The 23,362-nt window shown below is 40.5% G+C and overlaps 2 protein-coding genes across 5 annotated transcripts in view; one reads left to right on the top strand and one right to left on the bottom strand.

Annotated features, from left to right (window-relative positions):
• LOC143282138 (uncharacterized) overlaps positions 1–903 on the bottom strand; it is a 39,443-nt gene extending 38,540 nt beyond the window's left edge. For both annotated transcript variants that reach the window (XM_076587670.1, XM_076587669.1), the window contains exons 1-2: positions 686–903; positions 100–190 (exon numbers count right to left, since the gene is read on the bottom strand). In XM_076587670.1, coding sequence (XP_076443785.1) covers positions 100–190; positions 686–788 — 194 coding nt within the window. In that variant the 5' untranslated portion in view covers positions 789–903. The remainder of the gene's footprint in view (positions 1–99; positions 191–685) is intronic.
• An 8,924-nt stretch (positions 904–9,827) lies between these two features.
• LOC143282137 (uncharacterized) lies at positions 9,828–22,957 on the top strand. Of its 3 annotated transcripts, none has more exons than XM_076587666.1 (2): positions 9,828–9,899; positions 12,533–22,957. In XM_076587666.1, exon 2 carries the CDS (start codon positions 12,581–12,583, stop codon positions 18,302–18,304), a length of 5,724 nt encoding a protein of 1,907 aa, XP_076443781.1. In that variant the 5' UTR covers positions 9,828–9,899; positions 12,533–12,580; the 3' UTR covers positions 18,305–22,957. The 3 variants fall into 3 exon arrangements, with proteins under 3 accessions (XP_076443781.1, XP_076443782.1, XP_076443780.1); XM_076587667.1 differs by lacking the exon at positions 9,828–9,899 and adding an exon at positions 9,908–10,143; XM_076587665.1 differs by lacking the exon at positions 9,828–9,899 and adding an exon at positions 10,235–10,383.
• Positions 22,958–23,362: the final 405 nt, after the last annotated feature.

The raw sequence follows: 23,362 nt of genomic DNA, 5'->3' as shown, positions 1-23,362 counted from the left end.
CTATGACACACACACAAACACACACACACACTTCAGGGTGCAAGGATCTATTAATGCAGACATATATTCTATTGTTAACCATACATTGCCACAACTCACCAGTACATGAAGTCGGTAATCCAGCCCTTATGTTCATAAAAGGTGCTGACAAGTTTTCCACTTTCAGCTTCAAATGTTTTGACAACACCATCTGTCAGAAATAAGAATGAAAGCTGCAGATCTATAAAATTTCAAAGAAAGAAAATGTGGAAACACAATGCAGATCTAAATAAAGGCTTAAACAGCTGGGTCTGTTATGTACATCTGTGTATGTATCTGTATATGACATCTGCATATGTGCCTGTCTGTGTTTCTGTATCCCGAGTGAGTGCCAAAATCTGACTGTGTCTCTCACACCCCCCCCCCCCCCCCCCCCCCAATACCCATCTCACATGGTACAAACATATATTTGTAGGCACAGCACATGCACTAAGCTTCGTAAATCATTATGTGGTGTGTGTGTGTGTGTGTGTGTGTGTGTGTGTGTGTGTGTGTGTATGTGTCTGCGTGCGTGCATGTTTACGTTTGTGGGCGACTATAAGGTTCCACTTGGTGTGTGTGTGTGTATGCGTGCGTGCGTGCGTACGTGTGTGCGTGTGTGTGTGTGTGTGTGTGTGAAGGTGAGTCGTGGCAATGTTGTATTTACCTTCACATCCCACCAGTATTTCACGTCGGGCCGGATTGAACCCAACTGCCGTGAGAGCCCGTGTATGTGTTTCACGGATCATGTACTGTCTTTCCATCGCCATGATGCCGTCTTTATATTGGCTGTATATCCACTGTTTCTATAATGGTTGTTTCTCACTCATCTAATAGTGACACATAAACACAACTTTCTGTCTGCTCTGCTTTCTCAAGTTCTTGGCCGCCATTGTTGAGCTTCCTGGCAACGACGCATGATTGTTGGCAGCTTCCGGTCTAAAAACGAAAGTTGAATATGCGGACAAAATAACCTTTTGATGACAAAATGGCAAACGAGAAAAGAATAGCTGTTTCTGCGACTGAATTTATACACACAAACGCTCGTGCACGCGCGCACTCTCTCTCTCTCTCTCTCTCTCTCTCTCTCTCTCTCTGATGATGGGAGGATTACATGCACGTATCCCAGATGTGGCTCATCATTGAGCATCGGCACTTGACCTAACCTTCATATCACCATCTCAAGCTTTAACAGTACAGTGGGATACTGGGGATGATCCACTAGGCAGTGATCACACTGTCTTTTAAGGATTGTACCATATCTAAATATGAGCGGAGAAGATGAAATCCCAAAATTCTATTACAAATACGCAAAGTGGGAAACATTTCAAAACTATTATCGAACATTCTGAAAGTGAAATTTTTTGTGAAGATTTAAATGTTTTTAATAACAACTTTCAAAAATCAATTATTGGAGCTGCTGAAATAGCTATTCCCAAAAAAGGTTCAAAGAGGAGTGACACTTTTTCTGGAAATGTTTGGTGGAATAATGCATGTGCGGAGACTGTAAATACAAAGAAACTAGCATACCCAACATGGTTAAGACTGACTCAGAAAAGTACCTGACAAAGATGTAAAAGAAGCCACTCATAAAGAAATGTGTTTCACAAATATCAAGGCGAACAGAGTCATAGCCCAAGAAAAAAGACAAGACTGGTCACAGTTCTGTTTGAATTAAGTATCTGACCATAAGGATATGAAAAAAAGTGTAAGCCAAAGTGAAAGAAATGAAATCAGGCATTGTTCCTATTAAAACGAAAGATAAAGAGTTTCTGTCCCCTCCGTCAAGAGAAGGCTGAAGAATTTGTTTGTATGTATTCTAAAACAGGTAGTGTGGATAGTTTGTCAAATAAACAAAAGGCATTAAGAGAGGAAGAAGAAACCAGTGACAAATATAGAGATCCTACCCCACAAAATGATAATACAATCAACTCGGCAATAACTTTACATGAGGTAAAGAACGCTATTCATTTGTTGAGTAACAAAAATGTGTCAGTTGGTAAGGATGTAGCATTTTACACCATGTTAAACCATTTGCCAGAAAACTGGATAATTATATCACATACATTATTTCAAAAGTGCTGGGAATGTGGACAAATCCCTGAGGTATGGAAAACTTCCATTGTAACTCCTGTATTAAAATAGAGTACACCTCGAACAGAAGCTTCGAGCTACAGACCTATTTCGGTTACCTCCCACGTTAGGAAAGTCATGGAGAAAATTGTAAATATTAGAATGGTATATTACTGTGACAAAAATAACATAATTCCGTCAGCTCAAACTGGATTCCGGAAAGGAAGATCTACAACTTATCATCTGACCCGTCTCACTACCCAAATTAAAAAACAGTTTTCTAAGCGAAAAAGTATCCTTGCGTCCTTCTTCGATCTTACTAAAGCTTATGACCGAGTATGGCATCAGTAGCAGACTGTTATTTAAGCTGAAACAAATTGATCTGTCGGGTCATGTCTATGACTATGTTAAATCCTGTTTAAGTGGGAGATATATAGTGGCAAAAGTGGGAGTAACTTTATCAACCTCTAGGCCTATAAACATGGGAATCCCGCAGGGTTACATTATTTTTCCATTGATGTTCAACATTATGCTTTATGATTTACACACATGTTTTTCATCATCTACCAAGCTGGCTCAATATGCGGATGATACTGCTATATGGATTCAGACATCCTTGAGGAAAAGGACAAGCCCACATTACATCCTTCTTCTTCCTCGTTCGCCTCCCATTAGATGAGTAGCCCGGTGTCCTCGATGAAGGCCGCCGTCCATCGCAGATCCTCTAGGGTGCCGTACAGTTTGGCTTCTACTGCTGTCGGTGTTGGCCAGTACTTCATCCTGGATGCTGCATGCGTCCTACAGTCTTGAAGGATGTGATCGGTTGTCATTGGTCCCTCACCACAAGGGCACTCTCCACTTTGTCCAATGCCAAATTTTGCGTGCATGTGGTGGAGCAGGCGGTTGTGTCCAGTCCTCAGGCGGAAGATCTTGACCTGTTTCCGTCGTTCTAGCAAAAGGTATCTGTCTTCTGGGTTATATTTGGGGTGCTGGAGGCGCCACTTTATTCTTTGCTGTGCCTTGATGATTGTCTTGATTTCATCGAATGACACCAGTGTTTTGGCCTGCTCCTTCTGTACACCGTCTTTTGCGAGAATGTCCGCTTTTTCATTGCCTTTGATGCCACAGTGTGCTAGTACCCATTGTATCACCACTTTCTCCACTCTGGCACTCAGGGCAACAAGGGCTGAAGTGACATGGTTCTGTTCTTTGCAGCTGGAGTTCTTGAGGGCTTGGAGCACGGAGAGAACGTCTGAGAACACCACCACCTGCCCTGTTGTTCTTGTGGTGTTCTGCAAGACTGTTGTGGCTGCCTCACTTAAAAAACAACAACATTGATGATGAAGGAAGAGAAGGATGACGATGATGATGATGATGACGTTGCTGCTGTGGAGGTCCATTTAGGTTTGGGACTACGTGTCAACGGCGCGCGGCCGCAACACGTACGGAGCAAGGTGTCAGTATCTTGTTTTGTTTCCGTTGCTTATAATCAAGCCCAACCGCACAGGGCCATATCAGGACTGTCAAACCATACACATGTTTAACCGCGTCAACACAAAACTGTCACATCTACAAAACAACAAAAACAACACTAAGACAAACCTACAAACCACAGTTCATGACACAACACACACATACACATATACACACATGTACACACAAACATGCACACACATATACATATAAAACACACACACACACACACACACACACACACACACACACACACACACACACACATACATATGTTAAACATGCACACAGACACACACACACACACACACACATGTACACATACACACATATTCACACATACAGGTGCACAAATAGAGAACAGCTATGGGTCAAATCTGAAAGGAGCACAAGACATTAACACATTAGAATAGAATAGAATAGAATATCCCTTATTACCAAGTGTACCGAGGTCACAAGGAATATTAGGGGGGATAGTACATGAAAAGTACGAACAAAAATCGAAAATCATACACAGACACAGATACAGTAGAAATTAGGATACATACATGTGCATATCAATACAAAAACTTGTGCATACTCACACTGGCATGTTCACACACACACACACACACACACACACACACACACACACACACACACACACACACACACACACACACACACACACACACACACACACACACACACACACACACACACACACACACACACACACACACACACACACACACACACGCACCCACACACACGCACACAGACACATACACGCGCGCGCGCGCGCCTTTGAACAGAAGCTGCAGATTACATGTGGATGGGACTAATGACTAGATCATCAGGTAGATAGTTGTTGATTTCCCAATTCTATCTAATCATACTGGATTTGTTCGAGAGACAAGGCATTGACTGCTTTCGGGAAAAAAACAATTGGCGAAGCGACTGGTTTTCGTCCTTGTACTTCTTTACCGTCGACCAGACGGGAGCATCTCGAAAATCCCAAAAACTGGATGTGATTCGTCCTGGCTGATTGATTAAGCTTTTTACACACATGTACACCCATATATACGCATGTACACACACATACACATATGTTTTGTTGCTGTTGCTTATATATATATATATATAAAATGAATATCTATATATAATAATAATAATATATATTATTATCATTAATATTATTATCATTAATATATATATATAATATATGATAATAATATATATTATATGCATATATATATATATATATATATATATATATATATATATATATATAAGCAACAACGACAACAAAACAAAACACACACACAGAAAAAGAAAAAAAGCTAATTTTAATTTTTTTTCCAGTTGGTTTATTCACATCTTTCTACTTTTTTTTTATGGTTATGGCTTTCTTTTGTTTCTTTGTTTTTGTTTTTAGTAGGTCCTATTTTTATGGGGTTTTTTTTTTTTTCTTCTTTGGTTGTTGTTGTTTTCATTTTATACAACAGTCCTACTCTTCACATTTTGGGCGTACCCGGAGACTCGAACTCACAACCTTCTGATTGAGAGAACGGTGATCAACCTACTGAGCCATGCAGGCACCCGATAGAAAAGACCAAAAATAATGTAGATCAAGATGAACGGTGCTCACAGGGCACTGATGAAGTGAAAACTTTACCATCAATTATTATAGTCAGAAGACAAGCAAGAGGATTGTTGAGAGGGATGACAGGGGTGAAAGGAAGAGGAGAGACAGAAAAAAGAAAGAAAGAGTCAGATAGGCCGACAGAGAGTAACGCAGAAAATAAAAGATTAAGACAAAAGTGGAGAGAAAGGAAGAGGGAGAGAGAGTTTAAGGGAGGAAACTCTGTGGTAAGAGCAGAGGTGGTTTTATTTCGATGGTCTACCTTACATGAACAGGACATGGGCCTCCCGTTCACTGATTCTCTCACCACCCCCACCACCCCTCCCCCTCCAACTCCGCGCTCTCTCCCCACTCAACCCTTTTCCCTATGAAAAATATACAACATGAATAGTAGAGTCTGTATGTGTGCATCATGCATTCTCACTCTCTCTCTCTCACTCTCCCTTTCTCTCTCCCTCACACACACACACACAAACACAGACACACACACACGCGCGCGCGTTTAAACAGAAGCCGCAGATTACATGTGGATGGGAGTAATGACTAGATCATCAGGTAGATGGTTGTTGATTTCACATTTCTAGCTAATCATACTGGATTTGTTCGAGAGACAAGGCATTGACTGCTTTGGGGAAAAAGCTATTGGCGAAGCTACTGGTTTTCGTCCTTGTACTTCTTTACCGTCGACCAGAGGGGAGCATCTCGAAAATCCCAAAAGCTGGATGTGATTCGTTCTGGCTGATTGATTTAGCTTTTTACACACATGTTCACCCATATATACGCATGTACACACACATACGCATACACAGATGTTTTGTTGTTGCTTATATATATATATATATATATATATATATATATGTGTGTGTGTGTGTGTGTGTTGAGTGTGTGTGTAAGCAACAGCAACAACAACAAAACAAAAAGAGAGAAAAAAAAGAGCTAATTTTCAATTCTCTTTCCAATTTGCTTTTTCACATCTTTCTTCTTTTTTATGTCATTTTTTGTTTGTTTTTTTGTTCTTTTGTTTTTTGGTGTTGTTTTTTTGTTTTTTTTGTTTCTTTGTTGTTGTTGTTTTTAACTCCTACTTGTATGGGGTTTTTTTTTAGTTGTTTTTTTATGTTTTACTTTTTTTTTGGGGGGGGGGGGGGGGGGGGGAAGTAGATTTATTTCGATTGTCTACCTTACATGAACAGGGGATGAGCCTCCCGTTCACTGATTCTCTCACCACCCACCACCCCTCCCCCTCCCACTCCGCTCTCTCTCCCCACTCTACCCTTTTCCCCATGAAAAATATACAACATGAATAGTAGAGTCTGGATGCGTGCATCATGCATTCTCTCTCTCTCTCTCTCTCTCTCTCTCTCTCTCTCTCTCTCTCTCTCTCTCTCTCTCTCACACACACACACACACACACACACACACACACACACACACACACACACACACACACACACACAAGATCGAATGTTCATAATCAAAATGTTGTTCACGTCTACATCCTGTCTGCCTTAGATAATGAATGTGGAATACTTGAAGCCGTGTCAAGTAACACTGACACCATGACCTGTAAGCTCTGTCTGATCTCAGTTAGGTGACAGCCTTTCACTGACATCCTGACCTGTAAGCTCTGCCTGATCTCAGTTAGGTGACAGCCCTTCACTGACATCCTGACCTGTAAGCTCTGTCTGGTTTCAGTGAGGTGACTGCCCTTCACTGACATCCTGACCTGTAACATCTGTCTGATGTCAGCGAGGTGACACTCCTTCACTGACTCCATGACCTGTAAGCTCTGTCTGATCTTGGTGAGGTGACAGCCCTTCACTGATACCCTGACCTGTAAGCTCTGCTTTTATCTCAGTGAGGTGGCAGCCATTCACTGACACCATGACCTATGAGTTCTGTCTTATCTCAGTGATGTGACAGCCCTTCACTGATACCCTCACCTGTAAACTCTGATCTCAGTGAGATGACAGCCCTTCACTGACATCATGACCTGTAAGCTCTGTTTGACCTCAGTGACGTGACAGCCCTTCACTGACATCCTGACCTGTAAGCTCTGTCTGACCACAGTGAGAGGACATCCCTTCACTGACATCCTGACCTGAAAGCTCTGTCTTATCTCCGTGAGATGTCAGCCCTTCACTGAGGAGTACACTCATCAGTAGCAGTGAAGGGGTCAATCCCATTTCTCTGTTCATGTAGACACAATATCAAAACCTTAAAGACCCTGCATTCCATGCCAGTGTTCAATGAATGACGGAAACATCAATATAACCACATGTGCCCAGCTAAAGCTAGAATATGGTTGCCTAAATGGCGGGGTACACAAAAAGCCTGTCTGTGAAAATGGGTGAATGCAGAAATTGTATCCTGCAATATGATTTTTGAAAAGATTATGTAAACATAACACCACTCCCAACCACCCCCCAACCACCCAAAAAAAAGGAATAAAACATTGACAATCATTGTTTCCTCTGATTCTCCATTGACACATCCATTCGACCCCCATGCCCTATGTGTGGGGCGCAGACAGAAGACGAAATTCATTTTCTTTTTGTGTGTAACGCCTACAGTGATATCTGAAAAAAATGTGAAGTTTTTGAAGAAAGTGTTTCAGTTGAAAGGGACATCATCCATCTCCTTTTGTCAGATAATGTAAAGATAGTTCGGTCACTTGCTAAATTTATCCCCCTTGCTTGGCACTTTCGTAGCAAGAATTGCTCTAACTTGTAAATGCATACACAACAAAAGAATTGCAGTCTCGAAAGTAAAAAAACCCAAAAAACTAAAGCTTTAACTTTCATAGCGTTTAGGTTGGATGGTCGACTCAAAGAAGCCGACATTTGTGTCGTTTTTGACTCACTTGTGTAAACAAACTGAGTCTATGTTTTAACCCGGTGTTCGGTTGTCTGTGTGTGTGTGTGTGTGTCATGGTGTCAGCGTTACTTGACACGGCTTCAAGTATTCCACATTCATTATCTAAGGCAGACAGGATGTAGACGTGAACAACATTTTGATTATGAACATTCGATCTTGTGTGTGTGTGTGTGTGTGTGTGTGTGTGTGTGTGTGTGTGTGTGTGTGTGTGTGAGAGAGAGAGAGAGAGAGAGAGAGAGAGAGAGAGAGAGAGAGAGAGAGAGAATGCATGATGCACGCATCCAGACTCTACTATTCATGTTGTATATTTTTCATGGGGAAAAGGGTAGAGTGGGGAGAGAGAGCAGGGTTGGAGGGGGAGGGGTGGTGGGGATGGTGAGAGAACGGGAAGCCCATGTCCTGTTCATGTAAGGTAGACAATCGAAATAAAACCACCTCTGCTCTTACTACAGAGTTTCCTCCCTTAAACTCTCTCTCCCTCTTCCTTTCTCTCCACTTTTGTCTTTCTCTTTTATTTTCTGCGTTACTCTCTGTCGGCCTATCTGACTCTTTCTTTCTTTTTTCTGTCTCTCCTCTTCCTTTCACCCCTGTCATCCCTCTCAACAATCCTCTTGCTTGTCTTCTGACTATAATAATTGATGGTTAAGTTTTCACTTCATCAGTGGCTTGTGAGCACAGTTCATCTTGATCTACATTATTTTTGGTCTTTTCTATCGGGTGCCTGCATGGCTCAGTAGGCTGATCACCGTTCCCTCAATCAGAAGGTTGTACACATATTTATACACATTCAAAGCGCGTGCTCATATTCTTCGCGAACGCGAATGACGCCACTTTGTTTCAAGTTGTTGATCTGCCCGTTCAATCCTATACTGATTCAATGGACAATACACTATAACATGTGATGGAAAGTTGGAGAAGGAGACCGTTAAATATTTATTCAGAGAAAGATTTGTGAACGCCTCATCACTTACTGGATTATGCCCCAAACTGCCATAAAGATACCCATAGAATCAGTTGGAATTCACAGTTAAAAATTGTAAACCATAAATAAATACCCTTGAACTGATCAGGATGAAACGAAAAAATTTCCAGTCTTGACTTTTCTCAAAATGAAGTCCTTTTCACTTCTTACGACGTTTAGAAGTACTTGTACTTGGCTCTACATCTTATTAGTTTAACAAAATACTAAATTTTCATATCAACTTTAAAACTATAAAACTAGAACGAACATAAAAGAGAAATTAAATCAACCCTGTCGTACTACATTCCCGGCGGGTGTAACTAAACTTGTACATTTATCTAGATCTAGTGAAAACGGCTAAATGTTGCAGTGTGATTGCAGCGATAGCCATTAAAAAGAATTTTTAATTGCCCTAAAAGATTTTTTGAATGCCCAAGATACACCAGAATAATATGATTTAAACTGCGTTCTCACTGCGAATACCGCAATTGATTTATCGCCCTTTAAAAAAGTATGTTCAAATGTTAAATTTTAAAACGTCACTTTAGGAGCTACTATAGTGTGATGGACATGGCAGTTTGTGTTCACCCGAACACGCGGGGTTCGAATCTGGTTAGGACTTTTTTTTTATTTTTAATTTTTTAACGCGAAGCTTTATAATAATAAATACAAAACACATTTTAACGATTAGATTTTTTTTAATGTATCACAAGTGAGTCTTGAAGGACTTGCCTCTCTTGTTTTTTTTTTAAACTGATTTTTTTTTTCCAGTCTAAGCCTCGTTCCCACAATTGGTACTTCCCGGTATGATGGCGTCTCGAAGCATAGTGGGTCAAAAACACAGAGAGATCATGCATTATTGTCATGTAAAGTTTGGTATGTTTTTGTTTTTTTTAATTACTATATGTGAAAGGTACAGAGTAGCGGTTGACAATTGTTTCTTAATATGGTTATAATTATAATTGAAAGCAGATGAATAATAGCGAAAGAATAGAGTCGATTCCTAAACACGACGGAACAGTTTGACAACGCTAAAAACTGAAAAAGGAGACCACGCGACTGTTTTATTTATTTGTGTATTTATCATATTTCGCAGTTTAGGCGTATATCTGTCAACAAGGTAACCAACTTTTTTTTTATTTTATATTTTTTACTTTTGACAAAGGAAAATTGTTAGTTCGAGCCTTGGTCGCTGCCCTTTGAGAGTGCTTGTTTTGTGTTGGCAGACGATTCCGTTTGGGGATTTCCGCCATAATAACGCTCGTTGTGCAACACTTGCCAGCGCATGTTTTCTTGAGGATGCAGTAACAACTGAATGATGCACTGCCTTTTTTTTTCTTTACCCCCCTCCCCTCTCTCTGTGAGTCTGGAGTGATTATGTGAAATAACCATGAATAGTTATGTACTCCCTCTGCCTTCCCGCTCATCTCTCTGTTACGCAGTTTGTCTGCCTTTCAGTGACTTGTAATTAATCATCCACATACACGTTCAGCCATAGGTACAGCACATGATGATGTGTGAACGTAGTCTCTCTTTCTCTTTGAGTCACACACACACACACACACACACACACACACACACACACACACTCTCTCTCTCTCTCTCGTAATTGACAGTGTTATGTTTGTGCAAAATTTATACATGTGTAAGAACATGCAGTAACATGTTGATGAAACTTGTTGGTGAAACTAGTCATACAAAGTTTACAGCCTGTAAGGACTGGAAGCCAAAGTGAGTTTGTGTGTGTGTGTGTGTTTGTGAAACTGGGTTTTATGTTTTGAAGAACATAAAACCTGATTTTAGACAGCAGAAGACAGATCCGACAAGTGTCTGTGTGGGCACATGTGTGTGTGTACATGTACATAAATATGTGTCTGTCTGTGTTCACATATATGCATGTATGTGTACATGTGTTTCTGAAGTGCAAATGAGATGGGTGGGGAAAGGTGGAACTGGAAGATTAACTTTGAATTATTACAAGAGACTAAAAGTGGTACACACTGCATGCATGGCCATGTATAGGGACATGCACAAACATATACTGATAGACCACACATGTAGTGATGTACACGAGTGTGTGTATGTGAGCACACATGCATGTACAGTTGTACTCTCAACACATGAGAATGGAATTGGTGAGAGGAGAACCAATAAGCAGTTGGCCTGTGGGGGAAAGAATTTGGAGATCCATAACAAATGTTTCAGAATTCATGTAACAATTATGAGGTAATTGGTAATGCTACTTGACATGTATATTGTGACATAATTATTGTGTGCTTTGATAGGCAGAAGGGTCTGTGATGGAAGTAGACACAAATGTTCAAGGTCCACAGGAATCATTTTTAGAGATTTCCTTCTTTCATCTTTTTGGTTTAACTGTTTGTCTGTCACTGATTTCTTGCCACCACTGGACTGATTTCAGTATATAAATTTACAGCTTTGTGTTAGATAATGGATATCTAATTTTAATGTACACTGAAAACAAACTTATTTTGAATGTGATATGTGTTCAAGGTCACAATATCATGGAAAACTATCACATTTGTTTTGTGCTTTTCCACCTGTTGACAGGTGGATTAACACATGCACACTCACACAGACACTCACCCACCGCACACAATCTGTGATTGATTCTTTGACTTAAGACTATAAGAGTTGGGTCATGCAATGAAAAAAAAGAAGTGTAGTGTTCATTCTCATTTGTAATAGTTTATTTTGAATAATTGGTTTGGAATGGTGTATGGCTGATAGATCAGAGTTGTCAAAATCAAAGAGCTTTTTAAGGGAGTAGGGTGGGGGTACGGTCTAAAACTGTGGAAGTCAAAGTTGTGGTGTAGATAATGTAACTGCTAAAACATTGATTTATCATGAAATTGTGATTACTTTTTGAACTTTATTTTATTTTATTTATTATTATCATTGATGTGGCATGCAGTACACCAGTGACCAGTGGATGCAAGATGTCAAAATATTTCAAAATGATTTTTGACTTCAAATGAAGGTCAGGGAAGTTTGCATGAGTGGACAGTGGTTTCATACTTCTTTTCACAGCAGTCAGCATTTTGTTTTCTACATAGACAGTGCTTTCTTATATTAAGCAGGTGAGCATGATGCATGTAGCCCTGTGCATTTTTGTTTCATGTATTTTATTTGTGATCCTACATGGTTTATGTTATTGGTGAAACCTTTTTCAGTTTTTGACACAAGCTAGATAACGAGATATGATGGTAGCAGATTCCCTTGTGGTAACCAGCCTTGAAGCAAAGACATGCATGCCTTTATGTCATACAGTGCAGCATTGTGTGCCATCACATTTCCATTGACTGTCAGCTACTGTTTATTGCTTGTTTGGTTGGTTAAACTGGGAACCAGATATAACTGTTTGAGAGTAAGAATGAAGAATACACAGACCTGTTTTATTTGACACAGAAAACTGTTGTGAGAATGAAAACTGAATAAGAGTGAGTTATGTTTGAGCTTTTGTGTGTGTGTGTGTGTGTGTGTTACAGGTAATTGGTAATAGACCGGCCATATCCAGGTCCTCACCATCTGTCAACATGGACCCTCCATCCTTTGCCTGTGGAATGTGTGGCAAGTGCTTCTCTGATGCTGAACAATGTCGACAGCACATCCAGATGCACACAGGCCAGCAGCCTTTCCGCTGTATTGTCTGCTGGCCCCTCTTCTATGACATGGCCTGTAAGGAGGAGACTCCACAGCCTTCCATTCCATCGAAATCTGTTCCACCTTCCTCAGCTGCATCTGTGTCTTCTGCGGAATCTTCAGCAACCAAAATGGAGACCCATAAACTGTCAGCTACACCTCCTCTGTGCAGTTCTGAGTTGGCTTCACGGGGCAGTGCAGCTGCCAGTGTAGAGGCAGAACAAGATTCTGAGGAGAAAACTGGGGCAAAGGTTGTTACTAAAGGAAAAGATATTGCCAGTGATGTATCCCCAAATGATTGTGTGGTGGCCTCCCCTGACCAAGATTTTTCAGTGAGGAAAAGTGAGACTCCAAACTTGGCGGAAAATGGTATTGCTGAATGTGGGGACTCTGAAAACTGTGCTGGGCAGGAAAGTCAAGCAGATATCACAATGAAGGCTTCTGTGGGCAAATCCCAGAATGAATCAGCAACGACTTTAACTTGTCAAGAAGTTTTAGAGAATGTGACCCCAAAAGAATTTTTAGAGGACACTGCTCAGACAGAGTATCTTGAAAATCCATCACTCGACACTTCTCAGACAGAGTATCTTGAAAATCCACAGGAAAAAGAATCACCATGTACAGAAAGCAGTGCAGCTTCTTCGTTAAGAAAAGTCATTGCTGAGGCAAATGAAGCGAAAGATCCATTTGATAGCTTACAGACAGGGGATGTGTCAAGTGAACTGGACCCTAGTGCACCTGTTCAGCAGACAGGCATGATGGCAGATAAGGAGGAAGCATGCTCACTCAGCACTGACCAAGACCAAGAAACTGCAGCTGAAAAAGAAATATCACTTGTTGCAGCCTGTGAAGAAGAGACAGAAGCACATGTTCACGAAGATAACACAGCAGGCTTGCCCCAGAAAGCAACAGATTTCAATTTAATCCAGGAAGAAAGGATGGTGGTTCCACCCTGCAAAGAATCTGTTCCTGTCATCGCTGGTGATGAAATTCCCATTAGACATGATGGAAGCATCAAACACCAACAGAATCGGCCAGAGATAAGACAGCAGGATAAGCCAGATGTCACAGAGTGGTATAAATCAGAGGCCAGGCTGCAGGATAAAGCAGAGGTCAGAGAGCAGGATAAGCCAGAGGTCACATCACAGAACAAGCCAAAGGTCAGTGTGCAAAATAAACCAAAGGTCAGAGCACGGGATAAGCAAGGCATCAAAGTGCAGGATAAGCAAGGCGTCAGAGTGTGGGATAAGCCAGAGGTCAATGCTCAAAGTGAACGAAAGGTCAGAGAGCAAGTTAAACCAAAGGTTAGAGGGCAAGAGAAACCAAAGGTTAGAGGGCAAGATAAACCTAAGACCAGAGGGCACAATAATCCAGAGGTCAGAGTGCAGAACAAACTAAAGGTCATAGTACAGGGTAGACGAAAGGTCAGAGGGCAGGATCAACTAATGGCCAGAGTACAGGACAAACCAAAGGTCAGAGGGCAGAATAAACCAAGGGTTAGAGGGCAGAATAAACCAAAGGCCAGAGTGCAGAGTAAGCCAAAGAACACATTTCGGGATGGAGATGGGGGGAACACAGTCGGCAAACACAATGTGACCCCTCATGCTCTGAATGAGACACAGGCTGACGAAATATTGAATGTTGCTGACAAAACCAGTGAATTTACCAAGGCTTCTGATACAGCTGCAGCTGTTATGATAGAGTTTGTTTACCCAAGCACCAGCAACACATGTACTCCGAACAGCTATGTTGTTGGCAAGACCATCACCAGCATGTGTAATTCAGACACTGTTTGTGACACAGATCTGCGGTCAGAGAACTGTGATGCTGACAGGAAGCAAAGTGCAGCTTTTTCCCTTGGTAACCAGGCAAATGCCACATGGAAAGCTGGTGTTTCTGGAAGAACCAATTCCACATCCATAAATATGTCTGTGACTGACAACTTGACCTGCATCCAATACTCATTTGAAGAACTAATTACATCTGCAGACTTTTTTGAACATCAACTTATGACAAAAGAACTGGCAGACAGCGAATATCAGAAGAGTCTCTCTGGCAGGGTTGCTCCAAAAGGCAGTCACACTGATGGGCAGGACAAATCCTTTCTGACACAAAGGATTTCATCAGTTTCATCAGTTGCCGGTCTGAATTCATCAGAAATAACACAGTATGGCAAAACCCTCAGTGGGAGAAGGAAGAAAGGAAAGCCTAAGAAACTGACCCTTGAGAATCCCTTGGCCCCGTTCTGTGCTGAGGGACTGAGCCAAGAAGCTGTTACCCGTGGTTATCACATTCCAGATCACGTAAAGAAAGGTGATTCTGAATTTGCTGATAATCAGACTTTTGTCTCCACCTTTTCAGAAACTGATGAAAAGGGTGGTCATTGGAATGGTGACAGTGGACATCAGTGTCGCAACTTAGGAGAGTCAGACACCCCATCATCTGAAGTTGGAAACCTTCCTGATTCTCTTCATTCCAGTCAGAGAAACGGTGTGCCTGAGTTTCAGACACCAGATACTACACAAGAGGCGCAGGGAAAGGAGAGATCAGAAAAAAAAGGTTTTGAAATAGATGAAACCAAGATCACAGGCACAACTGTCAGTTTTCATGGAGTTATCAGCTTTTTAAAGAATGTCCAGTTGAAAGTGTCTCCAGATGCTAAAACTGAAGAAGAAAACAACAATGAACCAGGGACTTGCACAAGGCCTGGTCTGGAGACTGCCAGTGTGGCTGATTCTTCACCAGGTTTGACCACTGGTCCCACTCCCGGACAAGTGGACAAAGTAGGGAAGTGTGCTCCAGATAATAAAGATAACATTAAGATTAATCACTCAACCACAGAAAATACAGCTGACAGAATGACCACTACCACCGATGGAAGTGTATCTGACAGTGTAGCTGTTGAACATCAGCATGAAACTGCTTTGTCTGAATCACATGAAGACCGATCATCAGAATGGTTTGAGTGCATTGAAGAAAGTGGGTCTGTAACCTGTCCAGATCACAAACATGCTGCATGCAGCAAGTCATTGGTGCATTCTAAGGAACCTGACAGGGAAAGATATGGGTTTGATGTCAGTGGTTCTTCAGAACCTGGCAGTGATATTGTTGCTTCTACTTTCAAAGACAGCTATTGTGCCGCAGAAAAAAATTGCACAGAACCAGAATTGCTGACTCAGACTTGCTCCTTGAGGACTGCTGCCCCAGTTGAGCCTGTGAGTGTATCTCAGAACATTCCTGACATGAAGAGTCTCACCACTGCTGACCAAGAGACTACAGATTTGGTGTTTATAAAATCAAAATGTAAAGATTTCTCTGTGTGCTTACGCAAACTGTCAGACAACATGGTTGAAAACTTGCATGCAGGAAAGACCTTTAGGGTAAGCTCTGGGCATCCATATTTAAAAGATACCAAACAAAACAGTCGTCATGCAAACACAGATCTTGCAGTTCCAAGACGTCCATGCCCTAGAAAGACCATCGAAACTCAGGAAACAGAGCAAAAAGAGAACCAACATAGCCATCGAGGTGTAGAAGGTGCTGAGAGCCAAGTGAAATGGGTTGAGGACTGTGCAACAAACTGGAATGCAGATGAAAATATGCAGTGTCATAACAAGCAGGACACTCAGGTTACTGACAGGACAGACTTCACACAACAGGACAAGCCCCTGAATGTGAAGGACCAGTGCACAGAAGAGAACAAGCAGTTGAATAGTGCCAGGACATCAGAACATAGTTCACAAAATGTTTTGGATGCTTCCAAAAAACATGCATCAAAACCGTATGAGAAAAAGAGCAGAAAGTCCAGGAAATGTGCGCTCAAGATGAGAGAGATGTGGCAAGCGAAGAGATCCCTACTGTCCGCACAAACACTTGGGAGCAGTGTGACAGGAGACGGTAATCAACACACAGGAGTCAGTTATTTGTGTAATGTACCACTTGAATTTATACACCAAACTGAGCCTTCTTTTGCACCAGATGTGGACACAAATGACAGTCAGACATCAAAAGTAGCAGGCTTGACTACCTCAGGTGGACAAATCAAAGAAACTTCTGCAGCCATGTCCAGAAATGACAAAGACAGCACTGACAGTTCAGTAACTCCAGTGAGAAGGTCCTCAGGGGAGTCAATTGAAAATGACTTGGTAGATTTGCCAGAAATCATTAAACCTCGTAGAAAAAGATACAAGCTAAAGAGTAATGAGTACGACTGGAAGTCTAGACTTGCCAGGACCTGGGCCATTGTGACAAAGAGTGTGGATGACAAACAGGCAGACAGTACTGCATGGAGTGAAGAGTCCTTGCCCTTGGACCTCAGCAGCAGAGTGGTTCCAGACAGCAGGCCGAAAGATGCACAACCTGGATCATTGTCTTCACCTCAAGATCACTCACCGTCATCCTTTATTAACATTCCAGCAGAATGCGACCAGAATCAAGCTAGAAATGTACGCTCACCACCAAATGGTGAACAGGAACAGGCGTTAGAACAGACACAAAGAAGCAATGAAAAAGAACAGTCTGAACTTGCTCAGGAGAAGACCTTGAACTTCAATCATGCAACAGAAACTGGTTCTGTAAGCAGGGAGACATTGGTGCTGACTTCTTCACCGGAAATCTTCACACCATCTGTGGCAGAGTCAGTCAAACGTACTGCAACCAGAAGAAAATCGGCATTACTGGCAAGTTCCTCCACAGACAGTTCAAACACTTTCGAAGGAGGTTCAAGTGACACCCAAATCCCAGATGCAGCTATTAGTTTTAATGCTAAAAACAACTTCAGAAAAAGAAAAGACATACTGAAAAGAGCAAGGGAGAGAAAGAAAGCATATCACGGCAGTGAGCCAGTGCGATTCCGAAGAAAAAGAAATCAGGCTGTCAACAGAACTAGAAAGAAAATAGAAATACATAACAATGAGTCAGTGTCTACACAACCTGGTGGGGTTACCTTGGGACAGAGCTCATGCCTTTCCTGCAACCAGTGTGGTGCCAAGTTTAGGAAATATGTGACATATTTGTCTCATCGAGCCAGTGGCTGCAAAAAACGCTTTGTGTGTGATATTTGTGGCAGTTCCATGGGAAGGAAAGGCACCTTGAAGGCTCACATGACAGTCCACACAGGTGAGGCAGCAGTTTCTTGTCACATTTGTGGTAAAAAGCTTTGTGGACGGCAGTCACTGATGAATCACTTAAGGATCCACACCGGCGAGAAGCCTTACAAGTGCCCTGAATGTCCAAAAGTGTTCAGACAGTCGTCGGCCTTGACTACACATTCACGTACCCACTCCAAAGAACGACCGTTCAGTTGCGATACCTGTACTAAGTCCTTCCGCTTCCAGAAGAGTCTTTACAGTCATCGCTTGACCCACACAGGAGAGCGTCCTTATGCTTGCCATGTGTGTGATGCTACTTTTGTCCAGGTGGGAGCCCTCAATGTCCACCTCAAAGTGCACAGCGGTGAAAGACCATTTGCCTGCGATATCTGTTTCATGCGGTTTGTGCAAAAAGCGCATCTCGAGAAGCACATGCGCCACATTCACTTGCACAAAGTTCATGAAGTAGAGTACAAGAAGGTGACCGAGGAAGAAGCAAAGCAACACACGTGTACCTTGTTTCACTGAATCCTTCACAGCTTGTTTTCCCTGCACTGCCACGTGAAAAGTTTTCCTGTCGTGCTGGACAAGTCAAGATGGGAAGAAATGTGATTATATTTTGGGTGATGTTATGATGTTGATGCAGAGTTTAAGCTGCATGATTATGTTTGAATGGTGCCATTTTGCTCTTATGATTTTATTTATAAATTCTATTTTTTATGTTAGTTCTGTCTGAAGGGTCCTGAAAAAAAGGAAAAAAAGAGTACATATGTTTTCTTAGGGATTTAGAATTATTATTATCCCTCAGGGACTCATTGAGCCTTTTATGAAAGGGCACTTTGGGGCACTCTTGTTTTTCTGTGTTTATTTTTTTATAATCTGAAGTTGATATCTTTTACATGAAATCTTACTGAACTTAAAGGTCACACATATATTCATCTGCTTTTGATGAAAGGGTCGTCATAATAATGAAAACTGTGTTGTGTAAAATTCCATAGTCACTGTGGCCCTAGGTGAAGTAGTTAGCGTCATGGACTGACATCTTGGAGGATGTGGGTTCGATTCCCAGCAGAGGTAGGGGTTTTTCGGCCTGTGGCTAGCTCCTACCCAGAGTTGAGTATGCTATGGGCTTAAATGGGAAGACTGGGACCAGACAGTCATGGATGTATTTTGGTTGTGTTGCTCAAATTTTCAAATTTCCTGACCAACACTGCAAGTATGTGTGTATCTGTTTGGCCTGGTCAACGCCAGGACACCATCATCAGGAAGCATAGAGTACAGCCTTGTCACATAGTGCCAAACCTAAAATGGACCTGCTTAGCAGCATCGCCATCCTCATCCTCATCCTCATTTATCATCAAGGTTCAATAAAGAAAAGAAAAAATGTCCTGAATTCCTGGGACTTTGACAAACCCTGGTGTGGCTGTGTAAGGTATACTCAGAATGAGCAGTGTTAGAGTAATGCCACTGAAAGTAAAGCAGTCCTGATGATGGGACGGCGAAGGAAAAAAAGATCACAGACATCATAATTGTTTCCAAACTTCGTTAACAATATTTTACTGGTACTGATCATGTCATAGTTGTGCAAGTTTTAGCCAGTAGTTTTGCTTTGTTGGGTTAATTTTTGTGGCTCACACAGTACTAAGACACCCACAGGCCTATTTCTGGCTCAGCCAATCAGCCCCACAGGGTTGATTTGCTGCCTTCCTAGTTTATTGTTGAACTCTTCTGCCAAAAGCAGATTGGACATTCATGTCTATCACTTCAAGCCTTTTTCATTCAGTTTTTGTGTTTGGCACTATTTGGCATTAATACTGTTTCTGGATTTGGAAGAAAAGAGCACATTTCATTACACATTATTATTGTTTTTAAACTTTAATTACATTATTATTGTTGCAGGGTTACATCAAAATTATTTCTGTTCTGTTTGTGAATATTATTTGTTATTGTTTCTTTGTTTCATTAACTTTATTACTGTTTCTCTTCACTTTGTTAATATTATTTTTGTTTCAGAAGTTAGCAATGTTACTGTTTATGCACTCTGGAAACAGTTTCACTATTAGCGTTACTTTAAAAAAAAATTTTTTTTTTTTTTACAGATTTTGTTAAAATGAGCATTGTTTCTTAACTGTTAAAATTACTCTTGTTTCTGACCCTGTTGAAATTAGTATTGTTTCTGACCCCATGACTGAACTGAGAAGGTTAGATTATCTTTACCTTTTTCATTATTATTAAGGAAGTGTGAATTAATGTTACATGCATGTATATGGGCGTGCTTGCACACACACACACACACACACACACACACACACACACACACTTGGCTTTGCTGTTTTCATGGTTGATATGTTTATTATGTTCCATCATACTTTGAAACTGGTATGCTTATGTATGTGAATCCATTTGATTGGAAAGATGAATGATAAATTTGTTTTCTTGGCAGAAGCCAAATACCAGTGTTCTACCTAAAGAAGTGGAAATGTGTTGCCACAGGTCTTGAGCACATTGATGGAATGTGATTCGAATGCATACATTTATATGTCATGTGTATGGTCATGGTCAGTGCACCTTGTCACTATGAGTGAATCATCATGGAATGATATGAAGTTAGGAGGTGTTGATATATATGCATAGCACATCAGATTCAGTGTTACCAAGATAACAATTACAATATTTCATTCAAGAAAGGCCATGGCCGTATTTTAAGGGGTACACAGATATTACCAGGATGTGAACAAGAGACAGTAAACATACTTTGTAACATAAATGATTCTGGTGTTTTAAAATGGAACAGTTCCATGATGTAATATGTATATATATATATAATAGCATCAAAGAATGTGAAAGTGACAAGTCTGTTGTTCGGTTTCATACAAAAACATGTGTCTATGCATCGAGTGACTTATTTTGATCAGTCCTTTATTTCATCTGTATATAACTCATTTTAAATGAACGTAAGTAAACATCCTGATTCGTTGGTGAATTTTATCTCGCAGTGTTTTGTGAGAATATATATGAGCAATGATGATGCAGTGGCTTGTAGGAATATCACACAATATGACCTGCAAGATAACACATCATCTTATCCGTGTGTGATGTATTTCGAATTATAATTGCACTTAGATTCAGTTTATCAATCAATTTATTTGATCTGTTTTTGTGTGCATATGTCCAAGAGAGAACAGAAAGAGTATGCTTTTTTTAAGAATTGCATAATTATTAATTTTGATAAGTATATCATAATAATTTCATTCCATTGCTATAATTTACTTTTTAATGTATGTTAAAATGATATTTTGCTCCCTGCAGTTTTGTTTCAATTTGAGTTATTTGTTACATTCTTCTTTCCTTCACTATTCTCTGTTTGTGCTGATGAGTGTAATGGTAATTTTATATGGATTCAATATGTATCTAGTGAAATATAGTACTGCAATATTGCATTGTATGGATGTATGAGTTTTTAGGATGTTGTATTGAAATACTCGAGATGTGTTAAAACTAACAGGCACAAGTTACTGTTAACCAAAGGAGAGGCTTACATTGCTTATAAGATATAATTTTTATACATTTTTTTAAAAGTGCCATTCCTCTTCCATTTGGGAATGTCTTCAAGTGTGTTTTTGAAAACGTTTCATGTTTTCCGGTTAATATGTATTTGTTTTCCAGTTAATATCGTTTTTTGTTTGTTGAGACTTCTTGTACTTTGACGTTATTCTGACATGATCACTTTTTTCCCCCCAAGTAAAATCCATATTTCTGCAAAGAGTCTTGTGCCATGATCTTTCTTATTCTTATTCAAATGTCCCTCTGTATTCCATTTGCAGTGCACAGGGTGCACAGAGTATTTCTTTGAATTCAAACTGTCTTTTCACGGTAAAGGATTTCAAATCACTGGTGCTTCATGTTGTTTAGAAAGTGCCCATTTTCAGAGAAAGGTTTGGTCTCCAACTTGTAATATTGTTATCATTTGACCTATTATTATTATTCAGGATAGGTTTTTTTGAATGAGTGTAAATTTAGTGCAGCCGCAAAGTTGTAACATAATGGGTTTTCGTAGATAGTTTTATTTGCTGCATAAGTTGATTCATTGCCCATAAAGATAGCAGTGCACCTGTGTGGGCACAGTCATTGCAGTCTTGCCCTCTTGAGATATATCTATACCGATGCAGGCTCTGGACACATGCCTGAATGTACTAAATTCTGTCATTTTACATAAATATATATGCCCTTCGTTTCATTTTGGCTGCTTAAAAGCATTCAGGCATGAGCTTGTTTCTCAGGTCTGTACTGTTTGTTTGAACGCTTGATAATGGTATAACTTGGCACTCAGTAGGCATATGTGGAATAAGCGGAAAATTGGGGAGATGAAAATGTTTGTCCAGAAACATTGGAGGACAAGTGAAGAGAGTTACCTGACCTTGCAGAAGAGAGTATTATAGAATTTGTGGTCAGGCAAGTGCCTGGCACTGTGGAGGGAGAAATGATATGAGAGTTATCTGTAGGCATCAGAGAGAATTCCAGTATCAAGCATTCCATTGTGTAATATTTGTGTCATTTTGAGACAGAATGAAGTATGCATCTGTGTGTGTGTGTGTGTGTTTGTGTGTGTGTGTAATATAAAATAAAAATGTTTCATTTAATTTGATCATGTTTCATGACCTCATTTAACATCAAGTCTTTTATTTTGTGCCAAGCCCCTATCATATTTTCTTGGGCTCCTGAGCCCTATTTTCCCTAAACCTTAAAGTGATGAATCAAAAAAGATCTTTGGAAATCCTGTGTGTATTGCTGCATTTGTACTTTCTTGAATTTAATGTCTTCAAAAACATTGGATTTGTCATACTGTTTTTGTATCAGTATGACCTTTTTTTTTTTAGTTTTATTTGATCTTTGGTCATTTTAAAATGACCTTGACCTGGTAAAGTGACCTTGACATGGTACAGTACATTGGTGAAGGACACCAGAAGAATTGGTGAAGGACATCAGAAGAACTATGTCAGAAAGTTCTACCTGTCCTATATCTTTATTATATATATCTTTGTGCCAAGTTTGTAGGTGCTGCTGTATGTGGATCCCTAAGAAATGGGGTGCAGGCTGGAACAGCAATGTATTGAAATGGAGTCAGTACATTTTGGAAGATGTGCAGTAGTTTAGTCGGGGGTGGTAGGTTGGGTGGGGGTGTCAACAATCTTTAAAAAAAAGAAAAAGAAAAAAAAAAAAGCAGTCAGCTGATTTCTGGAAGGGGGGGGGGGGGGGGGGGGCCAGCATAATTCAGAATGCAGTCATCAGCTCAAAACTAAATGGTCTTGTGAAACTGTTCAAAAGAAAAAAAATCATCTGGAGATTAAAAGCAAGGGAGGAGCATGGGGGGTGGTGAATAGGAGGTGTATGTCCTTACATGTGATGTGTGTTTTGCAGATGGAAACAGTTTGGAGCAGCAGAGAAAAGAAAAAAGGAGAAGCTAAAAAAATAAAATAAAATAAAATAAAAGAGCTTTGTATGCTGACGTTAACTGAGAACATATAACTCAAGCCAGAAAAAAGAACTCTGAAATGTGGATATGATTGTTGTCTGGTTGATTACAGA

This window comes from Babylonia areolata, chromosome 5 (genome assembly GCF_041734735.1).
Source record: "Babylonia areolata isolate BAREFJ2019XMU chromosome 5, ASM4173473v1, whole genome shotgun sequence".
In the NCBI taxonomy this organism is placed as follows: Eukaryota; Metazoa; Mollusca; class Gastropoda; order Neogastropoda; family Buccinidae; genus Babylonia; species Babylonia areolata.
Note: the sequence above shows the minus strand (reverse complement) of the source record. Positions and strands in the feature narration are given on the sequence as shown.